The sequence below is a fragment of the Saimiri boliviensis genome, chromosome 14 (assembly GCF_048565385.1).
Source record: "Saimiri boliviensis isolate mSaiBol1 chromosome 14, mSaiBol1.pri, whole genome shotgun sequence".
Lineage (NCBI taxonomy): Eukaryota > Metazoa > Chordata > Mammalia > Primates > Cebidae > Saimiri > Saimiri boliviensis.
The window spans coordinates 93,559,345-93,577,990 of record NC_133462.1 but is presented as its reverse complement, the minus strand read 5'-3'; the positions used below and the strand labels follow the sequence as shown (position 1 = coordinate 93,577,990).

Below are 18,646 nucleotides of genomic sequence, written 5' to 3'. Positions count from 1 at the left end.
AATGGAAGGGTCAAAATCATCTGAACAAAAATAGGCAAAATCAAACCTGAAAAAATTAGATTTGGCAAAAATAATGGTCATACATGCACTTTAAAAAAACTTCATAGATAAAAGCTATACCTTAAAATTTGATATGTATACAAACCTGATTGATTAATAAAATTTTGGCATGACGTTTAAATGAAAAGAATTGATTAGCAAAAACAATAAAAATGAATTTGTAGACTATTAGAAATGGTTTGACTGTTCTTTATAGAAGATCGATCAGAAAATTAAGTAGGCTTGCTGGGCTTTTGTTTCAGAGTGTATTTTGTGGTTAGTTCAGGTGTAAGGCTAATTAAATGCTTATAATGAAAATTCTCTTCAAGTCAATATGGTAGTGTTAAAACATTTCGGAGGTTGATAATCAGTAGGTGCACAAGGATAATTATATAATGAAAGTCTCTGGATTGTGATCAGAACCATTTCCCAATTTTGACAATTAGGAAGCAGTTAATTTTATAGCACAAAAAATTAAGCTTTTGTTTACAAAAGTAATTTATGATTACAACTGTTGAGGCTTCACTGAAATACACCAAGATAGGAAACGAAGTTCCAAACATGCAGTATAAATAGTTCTGCAACTTCCCCAGACTTACCCGGTTTTCTTACGTATCTTTCCACATCAGAACACATAGGGTTTACCCATTTCTTTTGAGTAAGTTTGTAGTATCCCATTGTGTGAACTGTTGATTGTTGCAAAATCTGATCACTTGTTCTCTGAAAAAGACATCAGAAGCAGAAGTGATTTGGGGATCTGCTCCAGGACAGTGTGATATGTTTTCCCCTTTTATAACAATGAGAAGATCCGCTTGCACAGTGGTTATATTAATATGTGGGTCTGAATTTTTTTCTTTTTTTTGTTGAAGATTTTAGACATTTTCAGATAGAAGAACATAGGAGTTCCTGTATTCCTATCACCCAAATTCAAGTTAATTTCAACATTTACCATATGTGTATCTATTTAATTGATTCCTCTTTCCTCCTTTACCTCTTTTCCTCTGTGTTAGTTTAAAACAAATAGGGATATTTTATTACATAGTCATGATGCCATTAATTCCTAATATTAATAACACTTTTTTGGTATAGTCTGATATCTAGTCTATAATCAAATTGGTGTGATTATTCAAAGCATCTTTTTACATTCAGATTGTTTGGATTGGAAATCAGACACAGTCCGCACATTAATTACATTTGACAGTTATGTCTCAAGTCTTCTTGAATGTACGATGTAAAGCAGTCCTCTTTCTGTCCTCTCTGTTTTTATTTTTAGTACCATTGACTTGCTGAAGAAATTCTTTCATAGAATGTTCCACATTTTGGAATTAACTGTGGTTTCATGTGATACCATTTATATTTTCGATCTTCTGCAAATGTAAATTAGCTCTGGTTATAGACCAAGGTTTAACATTTTTGTCAAGGTACTTTGGAAGTGCTGAGTACTTCATATTGTATCACATCAGGAGACATAGTGTTCAGTTGTTTCAATTAGTGATCAGTGGATTGATGTGATGACAGCATGATTCATCCTTTTTAAAGTCTCCCATCAACCTTTAAACTAGTGGTTCTCAATGAGTGGTGGATGGGGGTGAATCTTGTCCTCCAGGGATGTTTGGAAATGTTAGAAGACATTTTTGATTGTTACTGCTGGAGGGAGACGGTGCTACTTGCTACTAGAAGTTAAGAGACTAATGATACAGCTTAGTGTCCTATAGTATACAGGATAGCCCTCAGGGTAGTCCCCCCTTATCTGTGAGGGATACGTTTTGAGACCCTCAGTGGAGGCCTGAACCACAGATAGTACCGAACCCTGTACACATCATGATTTTTCCTTAAGTCAAGAACTCTCACCATTTCATTTAAAGGAAGCACTTTACAGCTTCTCTGGTATATCTGAATTGCCAGCACGACTACTCTTGTGCTTTGGGGCCATTGTTAAGTCAAATGAAGGTTACTTGAACACAAGCACTACAGGACTGTGACAGTTGATCTGATAACCAAGATGGCTGCTAAGTGTGGCATATACAGTGCGGATACACTGGACAGAGGAATTTATGTCCCTTTGATGGTAGCAGATTTCATCACACCACTCAGAGCAGTATGCATTTTAAAACTTAGGAATTTTTTATTTATAGAATTTTCTGTTTAACGTTTTTAGACTGTGGTTTACTATGGGTAACTGAAACTGGAATAATGGGAGGAAATACTGTCATGCCAAAATTGCAAATAATGGGAGGAAATACTGTCATGCCAAAATTGCAAATACTTTGAACTAATTGTTTCCTTAAGATTCTTGGATAGCCGGGCGCGGTGGCTCAAGCCTGTAATCCCAGCACTTTGGGAGGCCGAGGCGGGTGGATCACGAGGTCGAGAGATCGAGACCATCCTGGTCAACGTGGTGAAACCCCGTCTGTACTAAAATACAAAAAACTAGCTGAGCATGGTGGCGCGTGCCTGTAATCCCAGCTACTCAGGAGGCTGAGGCAGGAGAATTGCCTGAACCCAGGAGGCGGAGGTTGCGGTGAGCCGAGATCGCGCCATTGCACTCTAGCCTGGGCAACAAGGGTGAAACCCCGTCTCAAAAAAAAAAAAAAAAAAGATTCTTGGATAAGTCACTTATTTCATTAAGGGCTGCAAAATGATGATTTTATGTTCTGTCAATGTAAAGAATAATTTTTTCATTAAGTAGGGCTTTTTGGTCACTCTGAAACAATGTATACAGAACAGGCAGGATAAATGTTAATTATTTCATAAGTACTAATTTTCAGAGTAAATGGGTGATACCAAGTTACTTCCAATGGTTCAATATAAGGTCTTTTGTAGGTGGGGAGGGTAGGCTTCTCCCTCACCCCACACCCCTTTTTGAGGGTTAGCATATTTAATGTGTTTCATTAATTTTATTGTTTTTGATGCACAAAATGTCCTGTCTTTGTTAATGAGAGCCCCTTCATGTTGCTGATGCATTCCCTTTCATCTGTGATAGCTTCCTAGATTACTGGCATAAGATGTACTGGGCTCATTTTATGTATTTTCCTCCCCCGACCTGCAGTCAGCCATTGCTCCAACGAAAGTATTAAGGTAGTAGTTCTTAATTTAAATAAAGAAATTATCAGTTTTATTTATTATTATTATTATTATTTTGAGACGGAGTTTCGCTCTTGTTACCCAGGCTGGAGTGCAATGGCGCGATCTCGGCTCACCGCAACCTCCGCCTCCTGGGTTCAGGCAATTCTCCTGCCTCAGCCTCCTGAGTAGCTGGGATTACAGGCACGCGCCACCATGCCCAGCTGATTTTTGTATTTTTAGTAGAGACAGGGTTTTACCATGCTGGGATTACAGGCGTGAGCCACCACGCCCGGCTTGTTTATTATTGTTAACCATAAAAATATTCTGTCTTCGATAATACTTGTGAGAGGATTTTTTTTTTTTTTTTTTTTTGGAGACAGAGTCTCACTCTGTCGCCTGGCTGGAATGCAGTACTGTGTAGTCTTGGCTCACTGCAACCTCTACCTCCTGGGTTCAAGCAATTCTCCTGTCTCAGCCTCCCGAGCAGCTGGGACTACAGGACTACAGGCATGTGCCACCACGCCCAGATAAGTTTTTGTGTTTTTAGTAGAGATCGGGTTTCACCATGTTGGCCAGGATGGTCTTGATCTCTTGACCTCATGATCCACCTGACTCAGCCTCCCAAGGTGCTGGCATAACAGGCGTGAGCCACTGCACCTGACTAGAGAATTTTTAAAAATTATATAATTAGACCGGGCGCGGTGGCTCAAGCCTGTAATCCCAGCACTTTGGGAGGCCGAGGCGGGTGGATCACGAGGTCGAGATATCGAGACCATCCTGGTCAACATGGTGACACCCCGTCTCACTAAAAATACAGAAAATTAGCTGGGCATGGTGGCATGTGCCTGTAATCCCAGCTACTCAGGAGGCTGAGGCAGGAGAATTGCCTGAACCCAGGAGGCGGAGGTTGCGGTGAGCCGAGATCGCGCCATTGCACTCCAGCCTGGGTAACAAGAGCGAAACTCTGTCTCAAAAAAAAAAAAAAAAAAAAAAAAAATTATATAATTAAATGTATTTTTAAAATTTTAGCATTTAAATAGTTAAGGATGGTAGTTTTCTAGTTTAACATACTTTTGTTATCACCAAACTTTTAATTTCAGTTAACTTGATTTAACTCAGTTGACTTCATTTGTAGCTTGAATAATGGATGACAGTGTTTGTTTTTAATGCTGTTTATAGTTTTTTAACCGCATTTGTCTAATTTGTGTTTTTAGATCTTGAAGTTCTAACTGGTATCCCAGCTGAAGTCCCGCACATTAGAGACAGTGTGATGAGAGAAGGGCGCCATCTGTGTTTCCAGTTAGTAAGTCCGACAGGAACAGCCGTTTCAACTCTTAGTTACATCAGCAGGACCAACCAGCTTGCTGTAGGTTTCTCTGATGGCTATCTAGCACTCTGGAACATGAAGAGCATGAAGAGAGAGTAAGTGTAACTTTTTCCCTTATTTGATTATAAGTACTTCTTTTTGCATATAGCTTGTGTTCAGTTACTAATATTTTAAAATGAGCATAGTGAGAAAAGAGTGGGTAGATTAATGATTAGATGATTGAGTATGACTAATTTTTCATGGCATTAAATCAATTTGAATACCATAAAGGAGTGACTTAGCACATGAATTTAGCTTGTTTTTTTTTTTTTTTTTTTTTTTTTTTTTTTCAGTGTTTACTTAAAAGGCATTACAGTCATTGTGTTTAATGACATGCTAGTCAAGCACGACTTTGTAACTTTACAATGTTTTGGGAAACAATAGACCTTAGACCTTCTATAAGAAGGATGGCTCATAAAATTACAGTGCATTTTGATAATGCCCTTTAAATATTTAGATACATAAATACTTACCATTGTGTTATAGTTGTCTGCAGTATTCAATACAGTAACATGCTATACAGGTTAGTAGACTAGGAGCAACAGGCTGTACCGTCTAGCCTAGGTATACAGTAGGCAATACCATCTAGGTTTGTGTTACCAGACTGTATGATGTTCGCACAATGGCTGAATCCCTAATGAGCATTTCTCAGAACAGATCCCCTGTTGTTAAGTGACACGTGACTGTGTCTGTATAGTACGAGTTCTTTCAGAAGTACCTTCCCAGTAATTACCTATGTTTAAAAGTAACAGCTTAAAAAAGTGTTCTCGGTTGAGAGGGGAAAAAAGCTTTTTAAAAATCACAGTGACAAAATACTTGGACTTCCAATTTTTTAATGCTTTAAAAAAGTCCCCCAAATGTACTTATATTGACACTCTGTAGCTAAGTTAATTTTTGTTAAGAGTTAAGTAGATGCCCGTGCCGCACTTGTCAGTTGATTGGTTTCTCCGTTTCTCCCGAGGCGTGGCGGTATGTTTTCTCGAGTAATTGATTTTATGGGAAGTGTGTCTCAACTCTCTTTGCTGTTATCCTTTTATCAGCTCTTGCCTTTGAATTTCTTGTAAGGAAACACCTGGAGGACCTGGCTTCTACAGCAGTGCTTTCTTTGACGCTATCATCTCTTGGCCAGTTTTTGCCTTTTTAGGAGTTTATGGGATCTCTTCAGTTTCTAACTCATCTTCTGTTGTAGTAGTGGGGGAACTGGTGCTAAACCCAAGCAGCTGAAAAGTATTATGGCAGTATCTCATCTCTTTGTAGGGTACCTTTTGTGGGTGAGCAATATGTAGTGGTGTACATTGAATATGTCTCTGAGGACCAGTTTACACATACCTAAATGCATGCACTTTAGTAATTCTGACTCTTCCCAGTTCTGTCTCTGGGGGATGCCTGCCATGACTGTAGTCTTGATGTCTTGTCCCCTGTGTATTTTTGCAGATAAGATGACTTGGCCATGCCTCACGGATCACTCATTTTGGGGGATTGTATGAACAGTGGTTGCTTAAACCAAATTCTTACTTGATGTACCTTTTTCCTTTCTATAAAATAACTTAAAATTATGAAATGTACTAATTTGTCTGTTTCAGATATTACATACAGTTGGAAAGTGGAAGAGTTCCTGTATATGCTGTCACTTTTCAGGAACCTGAGAATGATCCTCGTAATTGCTGTTATTTGTGGGCGGTTCAGTCTACACAAGATAGGTAGGTCTGATATATACAATTTTTAAAAATTAGTCAAAAATAGAACAGGTTTTAATTTCTCTTGGAAAACTTTGCACTTATGTAGTCTTTTTTAGTGAAGACAGTTCTTTCAGTGAATTAGTGAGTTGTAGTTGAAGTTGTTTTGAAAGTTAAATGGTTGTTTCTACATTGAATAATTCTGAGATATCAGAAGAAGTTGTGCTTAACTCACTTGCATGTTTGTCACAGAATAAGAGAACCCTCTAAGTACGCTGCTCTCTTGTTCTTTTAAGTATACTTGGAGATTGAGAACAAGAGAGCTAGGTACTCAGCAAAGGGCTGAGGAGTGAGTAGTGTGGTGTGAGGAACTTTAGGAAGGTGTGTTATGCTAGAAACCAAGTAAAAGAATTAAGAACTAGTAATAGGAGTTATTAAAAGGGATCAACTAGTAATGAGATACAAATTCAGATGACGTGGCTCTGGAGTCTGTGCTCTTAACACTTACTGCATGCTTCATGCTTGAGTGCTGCAGGGTTGATCTAGTCTCTTCACTTTGTGTCTTTATTGTATACGCCTCATCTTCTTGGTCCTGGGCAACATCCACATTTAAAAAAATTTTTCCCCCACCCTTCCCCCAACCGCCTTTTCTCCTCCCTACACTCCCCACCATCCTTTGAACATCTGCGTTTTAAGTGAAAGAATACCAAGTTGGAGGAAGAGACCGGGACAAAGGCACAAAGGACATTTTGTCCATTACGCAAGGTTCTCTGAGGTTACCATGGGAGAATTCTGTTTTCATCTGGCCACAACTTTACCAGGGCTACTGCACCTAGCTGCAAAGGAAACTGGGAAATGTCATGGAACTTCAGGCAGCCATGTGTCTAGAGTACGCCCATTGAGGAAGGAATATTTAAGAAAGTATTTGAGTAATCAGTCTTTGCCACTTAAGATACCACCTACAGTATGCAAACAGCATCAATTTAGTTGATTAGAATTAATAAAAAATAAAAATCATCAAGAGATCGAGACCATCCTGGTCAACATGGTGAAACCCCGTCTCTACTAAAAATACAAAAATTAGCTGGGCATGGCGGCGCGTGCCTGTAATCCCAGCTACTCAGGAGACTGAGGCAGGAGAATTGCCTGAACCCAGGAGGCGGAGGTTGCGGGGAGCCGAGATCGCGCCATTGCACTCCAGCCTGGGTAACAAGAGTGAAACTCCGTCTCAAGGGGGAAAAAAAAAAAATTAGTTATTTCAAAGGATTACATTTTATGAAAACAGCCAAATAATACTAAATTCTTCACAGTGATCTTAGTTTTGTCACATGCGCTCAACATTGTAAGCAAATTAAACTCACTTGGACAATAAGAGATGTTTAATGTATTAATATATTTAGTGCATTTTGGTTAATTCTGTTTCAGTGAAGGGGATGTTTTGAGTTTGCATCTGCTGCAACTGGCCTTTGGTGATAGAAAGTGTTTGGCATCAGGACAAATCTTATATGAGGTAAATGGTCATTGTACTATGGGTTTATATTACCATTTGGTGGTTTTTCTATTTTAAACGTGTTGTTTTTGTTTTAAGATATTGAAAAGCTATTCTGATATCCAAGTTAATATTGTATTCATAATATAGTAGAAGTAGTATTTTTAGAGATCTTCTTTTATCTCTAGATCAGAATATCCAGTAGATTAGAGGTCTGTTTTACCTATTTACCAAGGTAGCACTATTAACTTCTCATGTATGTTTTCCTCTACAGTGAGGGGACTGGAGTAGACTCAGGCTTGCCGCTTAATTGATACCCAGGAAAAATAACTCGACTTCGTTGCTCTAACATACCAAGCATTAAGCCATGGGGTGATTTTTATAAGAGGGTATATGCATCTAGACTTTTAGATGGCTACCTGTTTTTCTGGCTGAATTCCTGGAAAGTAGTTGGGGTGCTGCTAATAGCCATATTTTGTACACCCTCACATACCTGTCTCTAGAACTGACTTTTCTTTTTTTTTTTTTTTTTTTTTTTTTTTTGAGACGGAGTTTCGCTCTTGTTACCCAGGCTGGAGTGCAATGGCGCGATCTCGGCTCACCGCAACCTCCGCCTCCTGGGTTCAGGCAATTCTCCTGCCTCAGCCTCCTGAGTAGCTGGGATTACAGGCACGCGCCACCACGCCCAGCTAGTTTTTTGTATTTTTAGTAGAGACGGGGTTTCACCATGTTGACCAGGATGGTCTCGATCTCTCGACCTCGTGATCCACCCGCCTCGGCCTCCCAAAGTGCTGGGATTACAGGCTTGAGCCACCGCGCCCGGCCGACTTTTCTTAACTTAATGTTTGAGGGGAATATAAATTGGTTTCAGAGAATCCATAAACTCCCTGAATTATATATGGCATTTTTATGATGATGCATTTTTATGGGAAGTCTCATAGCCTTTTGTCAGATTCCTAAAAGTATCAATAAGCTAAAAAAAAAAAAAAAAAAAAAAAAAAAGGTCTAAGAACTATTCTAGAGCTAAAAAAAAGGTCTAAGAACTATTCTAAGAATTTCTTTGAGAACACAGCTATAGCATTGCTGGTCTGGGATGTATGCATATATAATTTAGATAGTTGTTCCAGCTTATACGTCAACAAGTAGTGCATGAGAGCTTCTTTGTTTAATAACAACTTTGGAAGACTTGTTGGTAATTATTTTTGAGAGACTAAATCTCACTTTTTATTTTAAAGTATGTAAAATTTTAGAGGCTTTTCCTGTGATTTGTTCTCTTCAGTCTAAAATTGTTTTCTTTGTATTGTGTGAACAATCTTTAAATTTGGAGAATATTTAATTTTAGAATGGCCTTTTGCCTAGAATCAGGTTAATATTTGTGTGCATTTTATGTTATAGGGGTTAGAGTACTGTGAAGAAAGATACACTCTGGACCTGACAGGTGGCATGTTTCCTTTGAGGGGACAGACGAGTAATACCAAATTGCTGGGATGCCAGAGTATAGAGAAATTTCGATCTCACGGTGACAGGGAGGAAGGCATGAATGAAGGTTAGTTAAAGTACTCTTAATTTTGTCATGTGAAGGCTTGATTTAAGATTTATGACAGGTATTTTTTCTAGATTTCATACTCCTGGCAGTTAAGAAAATTAGTAATTACATAATTTATTCAGGTCTATATGAGATACTAGATATTTCTTGCTCCGCAGATTGCTATGGAGAACTAAAAAATAAAATAGGTTAGGGGAATGAAGGACCCTTTTTAAAATCTAGTTCTCACAACAGGCACAGGTGATCCCTAGTCTTTGAATAATGTTTCCCCGTGTATTTTTTGAGCCGTTTGTGGCACATGGGCCTTGGTTGTCTTGAATGTGTTCTGTTACCTTTAGTGTCGTTGCTTTTTCCAGCACAGTAAAATTTGTATCTGTTTTTTAAGCCAGCATTATCCTCTAGCAGCCCTATCACTAGCCATGACCTTTGACATTTCAGAGCCCTGTTTCTCCAATTGTAAGTGGGATAATGCAGTTAGACCTTTGGCAAAGGGTAGTTGTGAGATTTAAATGAAATAGCATGATAGGCTCATTGCATTCCGGAAGTGCTCACCAGGGCCCTGGTTTTATTTGTGTTCTTATTGGAATCCACTGTTGCAGTGGCTTTACCTACAAATGTCCTCTTTGCTAGGGTCTGTATCTGTACTTCTGATTCAGGTTTCAGATCCAGTTAAACATGTGAAAAACAACTTGTGATGAGCTCATGTCTTTTTAAAATATTTATTTATTTATTTAGAGACAGGGTCTCACTCTTGTCCGGGCCAGTCCAGGCCAGAATGTGGTGGCACGATCTTGGCTCACTACAGCCTTGACCTTCTGGGCTCAGGCAATTCTCCCATCTCACTCCCCCAAGTAACTGGGACTAAAGACACACACCACCACACCTTGCTAATTTTTGTTTATTTTATTTTATTTTTAAATATGGGGTTTTACCGTGATGGCCAGGCTGGTCTTGAACTCCTGACCTCAGGTGATCTACCCACCTTGGCCTGCCAAAGTGCTAGGATTACAGGCGCGATCCACCATGCCCGACCTAATTTTTGTATTTTTTTGTAGTGACAGGGTGTTTTTGTTTTTGTTTTTGTTTTAGAGACAGGGTCTCAACTGTCACCCAGGCTGGAGTACAGTGGCACGATCTTGGCTCACTGTAACCTCTGTCTCCCAGGTTCAAGTGATCCTCCCACCTCAGCCTCCTGACTATGTGGGACTATAGGTGGATGCCGCCATGCCCGGCTAATTTTTGTTTTTGTTTTTGTTTTTTTTTGTAGAGATGAGGTTTTGCTGTGTTGCCAGGGCTGGTCCCAAATTTCTGGGCTCAGTCGATCTGCCCACCTGAGCCTTCCAAATTGCTGGGATTACAAGCATCAGCCACTGCACCTGGCCATGCTCTCTTAGTCCCCATTCTTTCTATTGCAGTAGTGTTTCAGGTTTTTACTTTCTTCTTCCGTCGATTCTCTTCCTCTATTCCTGTCTTTCCATTCCGCAGGCTCTATCCAAGCACTTGTCTTTCCCCCTTTACCATATAACTAGACAAGTGCTTCACAGCTAAGGTGCATCTCAATAATTCAAGCCTTAATGTCCAAAGGCTTCCATTTTAGGTCGTGAATCAACTTCTCTAGTACTAGCTCTGTATCATCCTTGGCAGAGAGACTATTCATTCAAATTATTTTCGACTTTCTGCCTCTAATGCCTCAATGTTGCTCAAGTATTAACTGAAAACAAGGATATAACTTCTGATGAGTGAGTACTTTTTAATAAGATCGTAAAATTGAGAAACAGTCCAGATCCAAGTGAATGAATGTGGTCTTATATACAAATGATAGAAATGCATTTTGATGAATCAAATGAAATATGAATTAAACCTCTTAGAAATTTATGAGAAAAATCTCGCTGTAATTCTGTTGAGGTGATTTTAATTTTGAGATGCTTCTTTCTATTTTTAAAAATTACCTTTTTTTCTTTCAGCTCTATCTCCTGACACTAGTGTTTCAGTCTTTACCTGGCAGGTGAATATATATGGACAGGGAAAGCCTTCTATATATTTGGGGCTTTTCGATATAAATCGTTGGTATCATGCACAAATGCCAGATTCGTTAAGGTATGATTCTTTTTCTTTTTTTTCTCTCTCGCTCACCTCTCTGGTATTAGTATGCATAGCTGATCAATGACTTAGTAATGTTTAAATTTTTCTTTTAGGTCAGGAGAACATTTGCATAATTGCTCTTATTTTGCACTGTGGTCATTGGAGGCTGTTGTAAGTCGAACTTCTCCACATGACATCTTGGATGTTTTAGTACATGAGAGAAGTTTAAATCGAGGAGTCCCTCCTTCATACCCACCTCCTGAGCAGTTTTTCAATCCAAGTACTTATAATTTTGGTATGTATTTCCTTAACATTGCCTTGTGTATGCACAAAAGTACATAATTATATACATTTTGTAGTTTATACTTTAGTGTTACTGTTTATATCTCACTGTTAGTGAACATATGAATAACTTAGGAAACTAATACATGCACGCGAGAAATTTAGTGTTTATATGTATTATAAATGAATTATGACTAATTTTGAACTTTCTAGGAGAGATTATTTCACATCTGGTGCATTTCATAATAGTTTTTATTTTTTTGCACAGTTTCTCAGCTGTGCTGGAGTTTTGGGGTTTTGTTTTTTGCTTTATTGTTGTTGTGCTGTGTAATAGGTTTGTTATTCATTCTTAGGATGAAAATACCTAGAAAAGTTTATTTAAAGATTTATTACATGTAATAATTTAACATCTTGTTTTGCAGTCTGTTTGGATAAATTTTGTTCTGTTAATGCCATTTTAAATCTATGTAAGCGGATTATTTTTAAATTTTTTTTTTTTTTTTAGATGCCACTTGTTTGTTAAGCTCAGGAGTTCTTCATGTAACTTGTACTGGCTTTCAGAAGGAGGTAGGTAACAAAGTGATTTCTTAATTGAACAGAAGTCAGATCTTGGAGTATAGTTGAATTGTTGAGTTAAGTTTTAGTTAGTGTTAGTTATACTGACAATTGTTTCAGCTTAAATGGTAGCTTCTGCTAGGTTTATGAGATTAGCAACTAGTAGTATCAGTTACTAAGGACAACCTGTCAGAAGACATGTTGAATGTTTTTAGCAGGTAATTTATGTGGATGGTAATTTAACTACTTGAACCTCAAGCTTTCTGTCTCCTCAGAAAGCTTATGAGGAAATTAAGAAGAAGGTACCTAGCACAGTGGTACAGTGCCTGGCACAGGAAAAAAAAAAAACCAAAAGGATGTTGAAAAACGGTTTTTTTTTGATGTGGAGTTTCCGTCTTGTTGACCAGGCTAGAGTGCAGTGGCGTGATCTTGGCTCACTGCAACCTCTACCTCCCAGGTTCAAGCGATTCTCCTGTCTCTGCCTCCTGAGTAGCTGGAATTACAGGTGCCTGCCAGCACACCCGGCTAACTTTTTGTATTTTTAGTAGAGACAGGGTTTCACCATGTTGGCCAGGCTGGTTTCAAACTCCTGATCTCAGGTGATCCACCTGCCTCAGCCTCTGAAAGTGTTGGGATTACAAGGGTGAGCCACGGCGCCTGTCCTGAAAAATACTTTTCTAGGGAAGCATGGTGTGGCAGACCTTTTCTTTCATAATCAGCCGGATGTGGATGAATGCTCTATTTATACTTTGTATCAAATCTCATTTACTTTAGGTAGAGAGAAAGACTGCAGGAGCTTTTTCTCTGTGTATCGGTTTAGTCAAGATGTCACCAAATCTGTCAGCTTTAGAGAAGATAACAGGGTTGTACAGTTCATAAAAATATATAAGCTATCTTTTGCTAATAGTATTATCATTCACAACTAGCAAACATTAGTTAAGCTATAAAGAACCTATAAATTCTGTTCCTTGCAAGGAAATATAGTCTTTTATAATTTCCATTCACTATCTTTAAATTTTATGTGTAATTTATGAATCTTAAATTTGATGATTCAGATTGAGGATTGATTGATATCTTACTAATTTATCTGTTACAGACTTTGACTTTTTTAAAGAAATCAGCAGCATCTCTCAATGAAGTCATTCCTGATGGTTATAATCGATGTCTTGTAGCTGGTCTTCTTTCCCCAAGATTTGTTGATATTCAGCCTTCCAGTTTAAGCCAAGTGAGATTATTTTTAACTCTACCGTTTCTTTCTCTTGGATCATGTAAATTAGCTTTCTATTATAAAAATGTACTAGAGAATTTCTGCAAAAGTAGATAAAGAAGTGTAATGCTCACTCTGGGTGATCAGTAGTTGGGGTCTTGGGTTTGGCTTAAAATTCCTACTCTTTTTTTTTTTTTTTTTTTTTTGAGACGGAGTTTCGCTCTTGTTACCCAGGCTGGAGTGCAATGGCTCAGTCTCGGCTCACCGCAACCTCCGCCTCCTGGGTTCAGGCAATTCTCCTGCCTCAGCCTCCTGAGTAGGTGGGATTACAGGCACGCGCCACCATGCCCAGCTAATTTATTGTATTTTTAGTAGCGACGGGGTTTCACCATGTTGACCAGGATGGTCTCGATCTCTTGACCTGGTGATCCACCCGCCTCGGCCTCCCAAAGTGCTGGGATTACAGGCTTGAGCCGCTGCGCCCGGCCTAGAATCATGCCTTCTTACGTTTTTGTGGACCATTATCGTGCTGTAATTCCCTCTGTACCTATTTAATTTATATTCATGTGAGTCCTTTTTGAAAAATCTTTTAATTTGCTCCTGTAATGAATGAAATTAATAGATTCCTTTGATATAAACCAGACTCAGTGATTTTTAAATTATTAGCTTTAAAGTATGCAGTTTGGTGGTTTTAATTCACAGAATTCTGTCATCACATTCCATTTTAGGACATTTTTATTACTTCTAAAGAAAATTCTATACCTATAAATAGTCACTTCTTTTCCCTTGTCTTCCTGCCTGCCCCATCCCACCCAGCTTTAAATAACTGCTATTGTACTTTCTGTCTTTATAGATTGACCTATTCTAGGCATTTCATATAAATGGGTCAAATAATATGTAGTCTTTTGTGACTGTCTTCTTTGACTTAGCATGTTTTCAAGGTTCATCTGTGTTATAGCAAATATCAGAACATCACCCTCTTTTATGGCTCTGTAATATTCTATTGTATGAGTGTGTCATCATTTGTTTATCCACAATTAATGGGCAGTTGGGTTGTTTCCACTTGATGGCTATTAATTAACAATGGTGCTATGATCCTTCATGTGAAATTTTTGTTGGGCCGTGTATTTTTCTTTGTTTTTGGTATACACCTAGGTGTGGAATTGGTGGATCATATGGAAACTCTACATTTAGCACATTGAGAAACTGCCAAACTGTTTTGCAAAGTGGCTGTACCATTTACGTTCCCACCAGCAGTGTATGAGAGTTCCAGTTTTTTTTTTTTGGAGACAGAGTTTTGCTCTTGTTACCCAGGCTGGAGTGCAATGGCGCGATCTCGGCTCACCGCAACCTCCACCTCCTGGGTTCAGGCAATTCTCCTGCCTCAGCCTCCTGAGTAGCTGGGACTACAGGCACGCGCCACCACGCCCAGCTAATGTTTTGTATTTTTAGTAGAGACGGGGTTTCACCGTGTTGACCAGGATGGTCTCGATCTCTAGACCTTGTGATCCACCCACCTCGGCCTCCCAAAGTGCTGGGATTACAGGTTTGAGCCACCGGGCCCGGCTTGAGAGTTCCAGTTTTAACACATCCTTATCAGTGCTGGTTATTGTTTTGATTATAGCCATTCTTATGGGTTATACTGATTTTTTTTTTTGGCCTTAAGATTTTTTTATTCTGAACTGGAACTTGCCTATGATCTCACACCCTCTTTCTTTCCATTTTTTTTGTTTTTATAATGCATGGTTTAGGAAGAACAGTTAGAAGCTATATTGTCAGCAGCAGTTCACACTAGTTCCCTGGGACTTTTGACTGGTTATATCAGAAGATGGGTAACAGAAGGTAAGAATCTGGTTTTTAACAATTAAAATGTTTGGTATTTTTTTAAATTATCAGTCCACAATTTGTTGTATGTTTTTCTTAGTTATTTTTACTTGGATATAATTGTAGATCCACACACAGTTGTAAGATATAATGAAGAGATGCTGTACCCTTTAGCACGTTTTCCCACAGTGGTATGATCTGACAAATCTTTCTAGTCCAGTGATCACAGTCAGGATCCCTCATGTTGCCATTTCATAGCCATACCTGCCTACCCTCTGCCCCATCCTTAACCACTGACAACCATGAATCTATTTTCTTTCTATAATTTTGTCATTTTAAACATACTCATAAATGGAATTATGCAGTATGTAACCTTTTGGGATCACCTTTTTTAATAAGCAAAATTCTCTAGTAATTCATCCAAATTACTGTATGCATCACTGTTACTCTTCACACATATACACACACACCACAAACATAATATCTTCTGTTGAGAACCATTTGAGGATAGTTTTTTCTGAACCATTTGATTCTAAGATACCACCCTTTTTCAACCCATAAATATTTTGGTTTTGCTTTCTTCTGAGAATAAGGACATTCACTACTGTGATCATTAAAAAAAAAACCTCAAGAAAATCCAGACTTTATCTAGAGACCTTATTGAAATCCCAGTAATGTTCTTTATAGCAATTTAGAGCGGAGAGAGAGTTCAGAATCATGCTTGTATTTAGTATTTTGGAAAGGAGATCCAGAATGCTTTGTATTTGGTTTTATAATTTCCGTTGATCTACATTTTGTCACTTTGTCTTTCAAAAAATTGGCTTTTTTTTTTTTTTTAAGAAATTAGTCTATAAAATACATGTAAATTTTAAGCCGTTTCGCTTGTGTGTACCAGTCTCTCCTCATGATGAAATTACAGTTTTTACATTTTTGATGGCACTAGTACCTACAATGACATGCTCCCTGATGTGATGCACTGAAGGGGGGTACATTGGATCAATTTGCCACCATTAAGTGTTGATATTGACTTGGTGAGGGTGCTGTGTGCCATGTTTTTCCATTGAAAATTTGGAATTCTGTCTAATCAATAATCTTTTTTTTCCTTTTGTGTTTACAAATAAGAACAACCAAACTCTGCTGCTAATTTGCGCTTTGTTCTTGAATGGACGTGGAATAAACTGGTTGTCACAAAAGAGGAGTTTGACAGATTATGTAAGTAATAATTCTAGATATAGGGCAGAATCTAATATTAAAACACTAATCTTGGTTTATGTTTTAAATACATAATTTTTAATCATTTTGAAGATGTCCCACAAGAAAATGATTTCTTTTTACATTAAAATGAGAAGTAATTTTTTTTTCCTTTTTTTTTTTTGAGACATTGTCTCATTTATTGCCCAGGCAGGAGGAGTACAGTGGTGAGTTCATGGCTTACTGCAGCCTTGACTTTTTGAGCCCAAGTCAGCCTCCTGCTTCAGCCTCCTGAGTAGCTTGGACCACAAGCACGTGCTGCCACACCCAGCTAATTGTTGTATTTTTTTTTTTTTTTTTGAGACGGAGTCTCACTCTTGTTACCCAGGCGGGAGAGCAATGGCACGATCTCGGCTCACCGCAACCTCCGCCTCCTGGGTTCAGGCAATTCTCCTGCCTCAGCCTCCTGAATAGCTGGGATTACAGGCATGCGCCACCATGCCCAGCTAATTTTTTGTATTTTTAGTAGAGACGGGGTTTCACCATGTTGACCAGGATGGTCTCGATCTCTTGACCTCGTGATCCACCCGCCTCGGCCTCCCAAAGTGCTGGGATTACAGGCTTGAGCCACCGCGCCCGGCCACTAATTGTTGTATTTTTTGTAGAGACATGGTTTCTCTTTATTGCCCAGGCCAGGCTTGAACTTCTGGCCTCAAATGATCCTCCTGCCTGGGCTTTTCAGAGTGTTGGCAGTGCGAGGCATGAGCCACTGCATCCAGCCCAAAGTAATTTTTGACCAAGATTTTGCAGCAGGTTAAACTGGCAACATGCTGATATGCATGCCTACAATAACAGGTTTTAGGATTATAATTTCCTTGTCTTTTGGTCTTGGGAGTTTAATTTATTGAATATGCTGATGATGGAGTAAGGAGAAAGTGCTAGGTAACCCTCAGAAGTTCTGTACTTACTCACTTTCTATTTAAAATATCAATATAAACGATGAAGTTGAATGGCAACAGTAAAAATGTATTACCACTGTCCTCCACGGACAGATGTCATTATCATCATGGCAAATCTTTTCTTTTTGACAGTTTTATTAGTCTGTTGTACATTTTGATTGAATCTTGAGGTATGTCCTGAATATCAAAATCCTATCATGTCCAGTTAGTGCAAAAATAATGCTGAAAATACTAGTAATTAGACAGTTGCACTGTAAGTGAAAGTAAAATGTAAGTTTATTTAGATACATGTTTAGTCATGATGAATAAGCAAATGGACTTTTGAAATCATTTGACTATAGATAGCTTTTCACAATGTAAGTTATTCTTAGTAGAGGAGCTTTAAACTAATCAAGTTTGATAGGAAGACATGGAGCTTTCTAGTATTTGTAGGCTATACTTATGAAATTATTGGCATGAAATAATTTAAGTATTTTAGTAATCAGTACAATTGAAGTCTGGAAGAACACTTGATAATTTAGGATCAGAGTAAAATGTCTTTTTTTTAAGAGGAAAATGTTTATCAGAGCTCATTATATGTTTTGTAAAAAGAAATTCAGCTCAATTAATAAATTGCACGGCCGCTATTCTCTGAGCATAATGCAGTGCTTTGGGTTTAACTTGGTAGTTCAGCTGCTTAAGCTGCTTTGAGCTTTATTCCTGGTATGTTGTCTTTTTTTTTTTTTTAAAGAAAAAACTTCTCTAAGAATAATTAAAATAGAAAGCATAGTAAGTGCTTTAAATGTATTAGAGATTAGGCGTGAGGGCTCAGGAGGCTAAGATGAGAGGATTGCTTGAGGCCAGGAGTTCCAGACCAGCCTGAGCAACATAGCAAGACCACCCCCAACCATCTCTTCAAAAAAAAAAGTGGTGTTGTTGTTTTAATTAGCTGAGTGTGGTGGCACATGCCTGTAGCCCCAGCTCCAGTGAGCAAAGAGGAACACTTGAGCTCAGGAGTTTGAGTGCAGTGAGCTGTAATCGTACCATTGCACTCCAGCCTATGTGACAGAGAGACCCTGTCTCAAAAAAAAAAAAAGTATTAGAAGTAAAGCAAATAAGGTCAGGTGTGGTGCCTCACACCAGTAATCCCAACACTTTGGGAGGCCCGAGGCCAGTGGATCAGCTGAGGTCAGGAGTTTGAGACCATCTTGGCCAACATGGTGAAACCTCATCTCTACCAAAAATGCAAAAATTAGCTGGGTGTGCACACCTTTAATCCCAGCTACTTGGTAGCCTGAGGCAGGAGAATCGCTGGAACCTGGTAGTGAGAAGTTGCAGTGAGCCAAGATCCCACCACTTCATTCTAGCCTGGGCAACAGAGCAAG

General features: G+C 38.6%; 1 protein-coding gene across 5 annotated transcripts in view; it reads left to right on the top strand.

Annotated features, from left to right (window-relative positions):
* Positions 1-18,646, top strand: part of AHCTF1 (AT-hook containing transcription factor 1) — an 87,012-nt gene that overhangs the window by 19,305 nt on the left and 49,061 nt on the right. For all 5 annotated transcript variants that reach the window (XR_012513620.1, XM_039464282.2, XM_074385446.1 and 2 more), the window contains 10 exons: positions 4,320-4,527; positions 6,055-6,171; positions 7,573-7,657; positions 9,032-9,182; positions 11,147-11,279; positions 11,378-11,559; positions 12,052-12,113; positions 13,198-13,326; positions 15,060-15,150; positions 16,255-16,344. Coding sequence is in view for 4 of the 5 variants with exons in the window: in XM_039464282.2 (XP_039320216.2) it covers positions 4,320-4,527; positions 6,055-6,171; positions 7,573-7,657; positions 9,032-9,182; positions 11,147-11,279; positions 11,378-11,559; positions 12,052-12,113; positions 13,198-13,326; positions 15,060-15,150; positions 16,255-16,344 (1,248 nt within the window). In the remaining variant the exon portion in view is untranslated. The remainder of the gene's footprint in view (positions 1-4,319; positions 4,528-6,054; positions 6,172-7,572; positions 7,658-9,031; positions 9,183-11,146; positions 11,280-11,377; positions 11,560-12,051; positions 12,114-13,197; positions 13,327-15,059; positions 15,151-16,254; positions 16,345-18,646) is intronic.